This window comes from Lactuca sativa, chromosome 9 (genome assembly GCF_002870075.4).
Source record: "Lactuca sativa cultivar Salinas chromosome 9, Lsat_Salinas_v11, whole genome shotgun sequence".
Classification (NCBI taxonomy): Eukaryota; Viridiplantae; Streptophyta; class Magnoliopsida; order Asterales; family Asteraceae; genus Lactuca; species Lactuca sativa.
In genome coordinates, this window is record NC_056631.2 from 147,534,347 (window position 1) to 147,545,371 (window position 11,025).

The following is an 11,025-nucleotide window of genomic DNA, read 5'->3' on the forward strand; positions in this document are numbered from 1 at the left end:
GTTTAATATATTATTTGGAAATCATATTATTTAATTATTATTGATCAGAAATTAATTTGGTGATAAAAAAAGACTGATTAAATAATAGGGGGACTGATAATGTAATTATCTGATAGTTGCTAGTTGGGCCATGGATTCCTAATAGATAGGGATTGGACGAAATCTATGGAGAGTACAAGAAGATTTCATCCAAGGGCTTTCTAGGTGGGCTCCATGGATTGCTTAAGGTCTAAGCAGAGAATTAGGGTTTCTATATGAAACCCTAGCATCCCACACAACTATAAATTAACCCCATTACAAGGGAAATTTCATCCAAGGCTTAAGAAACCCTAGAGTGGTCGAAATTCTCCTCTTTCCTACTTCATCATTTGCATAGAGTGTTTGTGACTCCATTAGAGGTGCAACACTTGGGATACTAGGATTTCAGAAGTCAAGATCAAGGAGGTTTGTGATTGGTATTGCTACATAACAATCAATGTAAGATTCTAAACCCTTATTTACATATGAATTTAATTCTTAGACATGTTAGATTAGGGTTTATGCTTTGGAAGATTGTATACATGTATAACTTGAGGAAAACCTAGATCTAAAGCATTAGGGTTGCATGTACACCATAGGAATGATGTTATGCTCAAAACTCATCACAAAGTTGTAGGGGTATTTTGGTCATTTATATTAAGTTTAGCCATTTACAGTATGTAAGCAACTTTGGGGTATTTTACTCATTTCCATAAAACAAAACTGTAGGGGTATTTTGGTCATTTAAATTAAGTTATTTTGGAATTCCTATTTTACTCATGTGGATTAACTAAGAAATTCAAGAATTTTAGCCACTACAAGGAGTTAGGATTGCATGGGTATTTAAGTCATTTCCATCAAACAATACTATAGGGGTATTTTGGTCATTTAGGGTGGTTTAGCCATTTACAGTATGTAATATGTTCGTCATATAAATAAAGTGATCATTTAGGGGCTACTTGTGTCATTACTAAAATTTTTGGATGTAGAGGTAATTAAGTCAATTTTTGTAACAGGTTAGATGTGACTTAATCCATTAAGCTATTCCTGTAACAGGTTATCTAGCACTTAATCCATTAACAAACTAACAAGAAGACGTGCACTGACAAGGAAACAAGAAAAAGTACACTTTAGAAAAGTTTTTTCAAAAAAGGGTTACAGACAAGCAACATTGTGCCTTGTGTGCAAAAATTATGTTTTTTGTCCATTTTCCCCAACTTCAGCATTTGTAGTCCCTGTGTATCTGCTTAAAAAATATATTGACATTGTTTTGGCTTGTGGTCCCATCCCAGCGATGAAGATCCACATGACTGGGACTAACTTACCCAAACATATATAATCCCCAAATGTTTCATTCGTTCATGCACAGACACAGACACAAGTGTAAGACAATTTTTTTAATATATAAACCAACATTTCAACCATGGGTTTGCTTACATCATTTTTTCCTATTCAATAACCTATTACAAAGATTATCGAAAAAAACTTCATTTAAAAAGGATGACCATCACCAATCCAGTCACCATCACCACCAACTATATGCACTAGCACCACACCCACAAACTATTACCAGCACTAGCAACAAGCACCACCAGACATAAAAATCTATTACTAATATCGACAATAAACAACTTTAATAACACATCAAAACACAAACCCAAGACAAAAATGCTTTAACCTAGACTTCTTTTCTTACTTGAAGAACATGTACGTACACACACCCACAGTAGCAACACCAACAATCCCAACAAAATACTTCACTTTCTTACGTTTGTTGTGCTCTACGACCATCTTCACATACGACCCTTGCAGAGAAAAAACAATGATTCTTAAGATCAGAAAGGATATTAGAGATATCCAACTAACCAGCACGAACTTCATCGACCTTACGGTTCATGGCATCCAAGTCTCGATTAATACCCTGTCGGAGCTCACGCAACTGGTCTTGGAAGTCCTCTCGTATGAGAGACAATTCCAACTGGGTTTACAATAGATTGATGGCCATGTGTTCACCATTCGAATGATTCTACGCCATGTGACGGCGGTAGTTTGGAGACCAGTTGTGTTCTGCAGATGCTCGTGAAGGCATTTTCCTATTTCCGAGTGAAGTTAAAGACGAGATTGGGGTAAGCAAGTTTCCAGATGTGTCATTTTAGGGCAACAAAATCTTCAATTTATACGGAGGCGGATTGAACAGACCAAGCGTTCTCCCTACGATTCACATACAAGACGATGTCATTTGGTTTTTTAGGACGCTTTGACTTCTTACCATGTCATCGCTTACGTGTTAAGTTACGCTTATGTGACAATGGAAACCGGCTACAATATGTGAAAGGGATTAGATTGCTAGGTTACAAATAATTCGTTCCCTTAAAAACCCACAAAATAAGTTAAATGCCTAAATGGGTAAAACCTAGTAACTTAATAAGGCATATATGTCATTTTCCCAAAAAAAATCAATAGCTTAAAATTCCATAAGGTCGAGATATATATAATAATATAAACAAATTTAGATAAATCAATAAATCCTCACACGCTTCATTCGAAAATCCGTGTACTTATACAAAACAATGTTAATTAGAAAAAATTAAGAAATTGTTTTATCATCAAGTAGCCGAAACCGGTTATCATTTCTACTTGGGGTCAAACTTCATTGAAAAATGGTGACCACTATAAGCAAAAAGATTATCATTAGTATATAGATGCTCACTCCCTCGACCCCTATCATCATAGCCTGATGAATTTGCTGCTGACTCAGCATGCGGGTTAAGACCCATGAGTTCCATAATGGCCTCGATTTCTTTCACAATATCACTCATTGTTGGTCTTTCACTTCCTGTTTCTTCCACACAACTCAATGCCAAATCAACAAATCTTTCCAAACCTTTGAGTTGACTACTCAAACCAATGGTCGGGTCAAGGACCTCGTGAAGATTGTATAACTCTTTGCTTTTGTCCATGGCTTGTCTCACTTCTCTCACGATGTGCTTCCCTCTCTCGATTGGATTCCTTGCAGTTATCAGTTCCAACAACACGACTCCAAAGCTATAAACATCACTTTTTTCTGTCAACTGTTGTGTCATGTAATACTCAGGATCCATGTAACCCTGCATCAAACAAAAAATAGACGTTTAGACTATGAAGTAATTGCATGGATTACTCTCTTTTGTATAGATTAATAACTAATCCTCTGTCATGGCATAAATACAACAACACTCCCCAAGAGAATATGCGAGATGTAAAATAGGTAGACCTAGTCCACTACTTACTGGCATAGGGTCGAGTGCACACATAGGGTTCATAAATAAAAGTTAGAAATATCAAAATTACTGACCATTGTGCCTTTGACTTGAGTCGTAACATGAGTTCTATTAGCATCGCCCAGTGATTTGGAAAGGCCAAAATCAGCAACTTTTGCGACAAGGCGTTCATCTAATAAAATATTATTTGTTTTAACATCTCTATGTATAATTGGAGGATCGGCAAGATCATGCATGTATTGTAACCCTTTTGCTGCTCCTAGTGCTATTCGAAGTCTTCTCGTCCAATCTAACCTCATTCCAGATCTTCCTGCATGGTTAATGTCCATTGATAATCACTTTTGCAATTTAGATTGTTAACATTACAAGCATGTTCAAATAAGAAAGATAATTCTCATGAGAACGGTAGGAATATCCATCGCTATGCGTAATACAATTATTTAGAACATAAAAAAATGATAAATATTTCTCGTCGTTAACAGATAAAATAATTAAATCCCTATATGAAAATAAAAAATCCATTCATGCATGGCATTTAGTTTTTATTTGAAGGGATTTGTTTCGGTTGTGTGGGTGCTTATACCAATTAATATTGTTTTTTTTATCTTTCTCATCCGCGGGTAATGTAAATATACTACTGATAATATATATATATATATATATATATATATATATATATATATATATATATATATATATATATATATATATATCAAACTCGACTTCAATCCTAACATGGTATTAGAGTTGTTTCCATTCGACAAGGCATATAAAAAACAAGTTTAGGTTTAACAAAGCCTATGAGCAACCAACAAGTAGTATAAGAGTTGAATAGAGTGATGATTATGATTAAATAAGAGTTGAATGGAGTGTGGGTGATGACATGGAGTAGAGTTGAATGATCATTGAATGCTTCAATAAAAAGAATAAAGTTGTGATTAAGATTGAATAGGTGTTTAATGGGTTGTGGGTAATGTTGTATAGATGTTTAATGGATGATATGTCAATCTATTGAACTCTATAAAGTTTAATGGATTGTGGATGCCTAAGCAACGTGAAACAATAATTAAGAATTTAAGTGTATAAACTCACATGTGACTTAAAAAATGTGAAGTCTCCGTATAAGTGCCAGAGCCATTTTGATATATTATTAATATATAGTGTATTTACATTACATAAAGATAATAAAGACGGAAAACAATATATACCTAACATAAGAGCTCTGATGACAATAGTAATCCATAGACTATATACAAATACAATAACAGCCTTATAATGCTAACCAGAAAATAGCTAGCGATGCTTGTTAGAATGGAAAAGAAGGGAAAATGACTTAAAAGACCATCAAAGTTTTCAAACCGTTCAGAAAAACTAATTATGTTTTGTATTTTCAAGAAAACCCAATGAACTGACCTTTTATCTAAAAAGGCCCAACTAACTTACACTTTTGTTCACTTCCCATTTAGGGTCAATTGGCTAATTAAAGTCAACGAATGACGTGGTTTATGACGTGTAATTAAATATCGGAAAATGACTTGTAAAACCAACGAAGTTTCAAAACCGTTCAAGTACCTCCAATCATCTTTTTTCAACGAACAAAACATGATTGGGGTTAGTGAACGGTTTTGAAGTTTCGTTGGTCTTACAAGCCATTTTCCGATATTTAATTACACGTCATAAACCATATCATTCGTTGACTTTCATTAGCTGGTTGATCCTAAATGAGAAGTATAAGTTAGTTGTGATTTTTAGACAAAAGGTTAAGTTCATTGGGTTTTCTTGAACAAACAAAACATAATTGGTGTTTTTTGAACGGTTTGGAAACTTCGTTGGACTTATAATTCATTTTCCCGGTAAAGAAAGTACCTGAAAGACTATCCTTGACTGTGCCATTGACGATATACTCATAGACCAACATCTGTTCACCTTGATCAAAACAAAAACCTACCAAACTCACAAGATTCTTGTGATGAACTCTCGAAAGAAGCTCAATCTCAGTTTTGAACTCTAGTGCCCCTTGTGTTGAATCCTGTTTAGCTCGTTTAATGGCAATCAACTGCCCATTTGGTAGACTTCCTCTATATACCTACACAAATAATCCCATTGTTAATCTTTTTTTATATTTATAAATGTATACACACACATACACACATGTGTGTCAAACATACTTACCATCCCATATCCACCGGTTCCTATGGTGTTCGTTTCTGAGAAGTTGTTTGTGCATTTGACAAGTGCCTCGAAAGAGAAAGCTTTTGCTCCTTTCACTTGAGGGACACCACCACTAGTGGTTGGATCCCATAATGCTACAAGTTTCACACAAAAACTGTTAGACGCCAAATTCTATACTCCAAGAGACTAAGACTCATGTCATCACATAAATTGTATTTTTTTGTCCAACCCTAAAAAGATAGAACATGATGGGACTGGTAAGGGATTCGTTGATCTTCTGTGTGTATAAAGACACGAATACCCTCCTCGTGAACAAAATAATTAACCCTAGAATTTTTTTTCAATCTATCCGGTTATACAAGTAGCTATAGTGGATAATGATAAATCATACCAAAAGGGCTGCTCTCATGTGTTGCTCTTTCAGCTCGGCCTTTTTGTCGTAAAGCATACATTCCTGCAAATATCAATAGTGCCACAAGCACGCAACCACCAACTGCCGCTCCCACGACAAGTCCAGTGTGTGATGACTTCTTTCCGGATACTGATGCTCCCATGAGATAACAACAAAATAAGTTTTCATCATTGACCAACAGTAAATTAGTTTCTATAAAAGGGTTACTTTTCTGGCAACCCCTACCCTGTCCCACGAGAGCTTCATGTGAAATGTAAATCAAGAACACATGAATTGAAACTCTCACACTCCAATTGAAACTCTCACACTATGTTATGCCCTAGAGACATTGTAGACAAGTTTAAGAGGCTGGTATGGTATTATTCGGATGTGGATAAGAACCCATTACGTACCTAGGAAATATTCATAGTCGTCACCTTTGAAGACGTAGGTACCGAAGTCTGGGGGAGGCTTGAAAGTTTGGTTACTAAGTGACCACCCGATTCCATTTATCCCATTCCTATCGAACGTTTCATCTCCATTAGATGGGAAAACATGAAGATTGATCACAAGGTAATCGTCTAACGTTTTGCTAGGATTCGCGAATGCAACTGAGTCTACGGGGAGTTGAGACATCTGAAAAGAACTAATCATCGAATCTCGTAAAGAGTCGTAGTCAGTTGAAATTCCATGCTCAGACAAGCGAGAAGCCCGGAAGAAAAGGTTGCCTGTGTATGGAAATGCACACCGGCAGTTTGGACTCATAATTTGAAGCGAATGACTACACTTCATAGGCACACACTTATTTGATTGTCTAGAGTCTGAAGGAGTAGTATTTTCGGGAAGAGAGCAAAATTTTTCGGTCACGCCTGATTCCATACAAACTGGATTACCCACAAGTCTGCAGACAAATTGTAACCACATGTGTTTAGTTCATCAATTATAAATTTTCTTTCCTCTTTCTGAAAACAAAAAACATATGTATTAACTTGCTACTAGAAAAATGAGCATCAACATTGGAACTCTCAACGGACTATTCTTTGCTAAAAACATGACACCCGTCCATTTTGGTAAAAACTTTAGCTAAAAGTTGTTATAATTACAAAACTCACATTAATTCGATAGTAGATTGGCTTCTTTGAGTGAATTCAACGATTTGATTATTCTGCAAATCAACTTGTTGTAGTTGTTTGCTATGGGTAGACAAGATATCCAAGGTGCCATTTAGTGTGTTGTCACTTAAATCACTGATGAAAACCCGATACGTTGCAAATCATGAGATTTCAGTAAGTAAAAGACCATGAAAACCGAAAATGAAAAACCAACTGAATCATTAACTCACACAATCTGTAACTCAGGGAGGCTGAAAAGGGCAGCAGGCAGCACTCCTTCAAGATTTGTATTGGACATCTTACTGCCAAACAATGTAAAGATGTAAATAAATTAATACCCACATTGCAATTAATTACCACATAGAAATGGAGATGGTTAAAGGGATTTACAGTTTTGTAAGGGAGTTTATATCTGAAAACCAAGAAGGAATGCTCCATTTGTCAAAACTGTTGTTGCTCAAATCCCTAGAATCAGATTTGCGTGTTAGAATTTTAATGATTACTTTCTGTAATCAAGATCATGATCAGTTTAAACAAAATAAATTGGTTTCTCTCTTTTTACTTACAAATAATTCAGGCGTTTCAATCCGGTTAAATCGGGCATAGGGCCAGTCAATTGATTGTTTGACAAGTACCTATAAACATATTTATCACACATTAACTCAATTTTGGATTAAATAAATGGACTATGAATTTCTGATACTTACATCAGATTTACACCAGCAAGATTGTTGATGTTTGATGGAACATGGCCAGTAAATCGATTCCTATCAAGACGTCTAACATCACATGAAATACACCATTAAAAAATTAGACTTAGAGATTTACAAAAAGTCTTGAGGAATTAATATGATCATCATGGGTACTCACACGACTTCTAATGTTTGAACAAGCCCTAGTGTAGAAGGAATGGAGCCATCAAGCGTGTTATTTTCAAATAGACTGCTCAGAAAACAAAAAGGCAAAATGTAATTTAGTTTTTTTCATCATCATGCATAATATGTTTTTACAGAAGAATGATTGTCATATTGAAACATACAGATGAATTAGATTCATATTTGAGCTAAAGAGCTGGGCTGGAAGATTGCCAGTGAGCATGTTCCCTCCAAGATGGCTGAAAATACGTAAGTGAGTAGAGCTCTAATTAATTAAATTCTTTTCATCGCAAAATGCCTTTTTGTTTGAGAAATAGTGATGGACTACTGTTAGCGACAAAAGAATTGAAGCATTAGCAACAGATTATTCCGTTACTAATGCCTATTTTTGAAGTAATGAATAGACTTACAAGTGTCCTGCATGAATCAGCATGTCAAGACCAGGGGTTGTGTCACTAGAAACCGGTATACTTCCAGATAGCCTATTATCGCTCAAATCCAACCAGTAAAGATTTTTGATATTACCAATGGAAGGTGGAATCGCTCCAGTAAAATTATTTGAATTGAGCGACCTACAAAATCCAATTCCGAAATTCATCATCTTATATAAAATTCGAATTATTAATTTCAACGTATTGATACTCACATAGAGATAAGATTTTCTAGACTCCCGAGGGTATCTGGAAGTCTACCGCTGAATCCGCAGTCTATCAGGATTCTGATAAACAAGTTCAGACAAAAGTCATGCTAGCATACACAAAAACGTGTCATGTAAAATTATACTACTATTTATGTAATGTTACTAACAATAATATATATTAATACAATGGCCCACAAGGTAGTCACTGTATGTGCTCGATCAGATGCAGTTTATTTAATAAGTATACCAGTTGTGCATATAGAAAAAACATAGCGCAAAAGATTTTGAGGTCTATTGTTAAAAACATATAAATTGTAACAACTACTTACAAGTTTGTTAATTTCTTCAATTTCCCAATTGCTGTAGGTAGACGCCCGGTCAAACGCTTATTGTAAGATAGATTTCTACATACGAAAGGAATTATGAGACCAAAACTCTGAAAGTAATCAGAATCACCCGAAAATCATGAAGCCATTTGAAGGAAAAACTTACAGAATCTGCAATTCAGAGAACTGCACTATATCTCCGGTAAGGGTGCCAATCAAACTCATGCTTAACAAAATTCTGAAATTTCAAATGATATGAGAAAAAATAGAGATGAAACTTAATGGTTGTTAATTAGTAATAACTTGTCCCACATGGATAAATTAAAGAGTTGGAAGAAGTTCAAGTTGAAGGTTTATAACTTCATCCCATTATGAGCCCTTAAACTTGTTAGCTACTTATAAGTACTCTCACCATGTTGACAAAGGGTTTATTGGGCTAGTTAGTATATACGTTGCTAGGGTGTTACCAAATGACATGAGATCAATAACTTTCATCTTACTTTTTAACTTGATCATGTAAGTTTGGACCTATATAGCTAGGTGTTACATATCCTTGAAGATGAATAGTGGAGTAAGAACTCACATGGAGGTGACACGACCGTTTGTGCATGTGATTCCATCCCAACCACTACACGGATCGGGTTTATCATCCCAGTTCGGTGGTGTGTTCTTCCATCCATTTGTGAGAGCTTGAAGATATGCATCTGCTCATTCATGAAAATTAAAACAATTTTCTCTTAGTAATCAAGCAAATCCGAATGAATTTCCCCTCGAAATCATCTTCCATTAATTTGGTAACACAATTATGAAAAAATCTTGAAGTGTTAGTAAAATAGAAATTCTAAAACCATATCTTCATTCGTGAATAGAATCTAGTTTCGAGCAAAACAGACAGAGTGAAGTCCATATAGATTAGTTTGCCAAACACTAGGAGCATTGTAGTCTCCAATCTCTATAATCTCGAAATTATGATGTATGAGTCATTAAAGAAAGGTACTTGAATTAAAAATGATGGAAGTAATATGATGGTAATGAACTTACAATCATTTTTTTGGGCTGCTACAAACGAAAATTTGATGAAAATGATTAGAAGTAGTTGAACTATTGATGCACCCATTTTTGAATTGGATGATTGAGAAACATGAAGTTGTTAAAATAGAAAAACCGATTACTAACTCCAAAGAAGAAAGCTTCTTGATCATGACAACAAGTTGGCATGTACCATTGACTTTACCATCAAATGGGAGTTAATATATTGATCAGTTAATTGAAAATGTTTGAGCGTGGAGGTACTGTATAGATTTTACCGTTTGCTAATTCTTTCTTTGAATTTTGCAAGTTGTAGAGTCTACTAATCCATTCTTTGAATTTTTTATGTTGCAGAGTCGGAACGTAGGATCAAATTTACTAATTTATTTCTATACAAAGATCAAAATTAGTATGTGAATTACGAGCAATAGTAGGGGGTATAGACGTGTAGTAATCGCAGGTTGCTTTAGTAGTCGTTGTATAACATGTATCGCATAATAGATGTACAGATTTCTTATACGTTGAAAATTTGTCTTTTATAGAATCACGCTAGACGGCATCTATTACTAGAATCTAAATCTACAACCTAAGATTTGAAGTACAACATGAGTTTTAACTTTAACATTAAACTATGGTCATTTGGTGATGACTTACCTATATAACTAAAATAACTCAAGAATTTATTAAGTTTAATAATCTCTTAACTAATTAACAAGAATATTGTTGTAATTGTCATTTTGATTAGATGTGACTTTGATTAGGTGATGATAGACATTAGCTAAATTTATATCATGTTATATGGAGCTTTTAATTTTCTCTACAAAAGAGCTTTTAAGAAAATATATGAAACTCCCAACTTATAGTTATATCGAGACCTTTGGCTGCCTCCTTCACCTTCAACCGCTGTAAGCTCTACATCACTCCCTAATTCCGATTTTACTCCTCTTTTTAGGTTTCATTTTGATTTGGGTGAATATTGTTCCACAATTCTCTTTGTTTATTTTCTATCATAGCATCGTACTTTAATATTATATTACATAACACTACGGTTTAAATAATTTAATGTTTAATTTGATTTTTTTATTAAAACACGTTGAATCATTGATTTTTAGTTTAACCCTCTTCTTCATAATCATCAAGAGCTTAGAAATACCCGCCCGAAACTAATTTTGAAATTAATTTCGGGTTGTCCTTCTTTGGGA

General features: G+C 34.7%; 1 protein-coding gene across 1 annotated transcript; it reads right to left on the reverse strand.

Annotated features, from left to right (window-relative positions):
- Window positions 1–2,490: 2,490 nt before the first annotated feature.
- On the reverse strand, window positions 2,491–9,987 carry LOC111904784 (leucine-rich repeat receptor protein kinase HPCA1). Its single transcript, XM_042898072.2, has 19 exons — window positions 9,836–9,987; window positions 9,378–9,498; window positions 8,961–9,032; window positions 8,798–8,872; window positions 8,475–8,546; window positions 8,239–8,400; window positions 7,993–8,067; window positions 7,824–7,895; window positions 7,661–7,732; window positions 7,520–7,588; window positions 7,344–7,418; window positions 7,184–7,255; window positions 6,954–7,088; window positions 6,255–6,742; window positions 5,842–5,991; window positions 5,451–5,584; window positions 5,145–5,364; window positions 3,353–3,588; window positions 2,491–3,125 (listed from the first exon to the last, which is right to left on the reverse strand). The coding sequence occupies exons 1-19, from the start codon at window positions 9,909–9,911 to the stop codon at window positions 2,652–2,654; spliced, it is 2,850 nt and encodes a 949-aa protein (XP_042754006.1). The 5' UTR covers window positions 9,912–9,987; the 3' UTR covers window positions 2,491–2,651.
- Between the last annotated feature and the right edge of the window lie 1,038 nt (window positions 9,988–11,025).

Coding starts and splice junctions, on each gene's coding strand:
- LOC111904784 (XM_042898072.2), bottom strand. CDS start 9,911: ATGGGTGCATCAATAGTTCAACTACTTCTAATCATTTTCATCAAATTT. Junction 8,873..8,960: donor TTCTCTGAATTGCAGATTCT/GTAAGTTTTTCC, acceptor TTTCGTATGTAG/AAATCTATCTTACAATAAGC. Junction 5,585..5,841: donor ACATGAGAGCAGCCCTTTTG/GTATGATTTATC, acceptor TGAAACTTGTAG/CATTATGGGATCCAACCACT.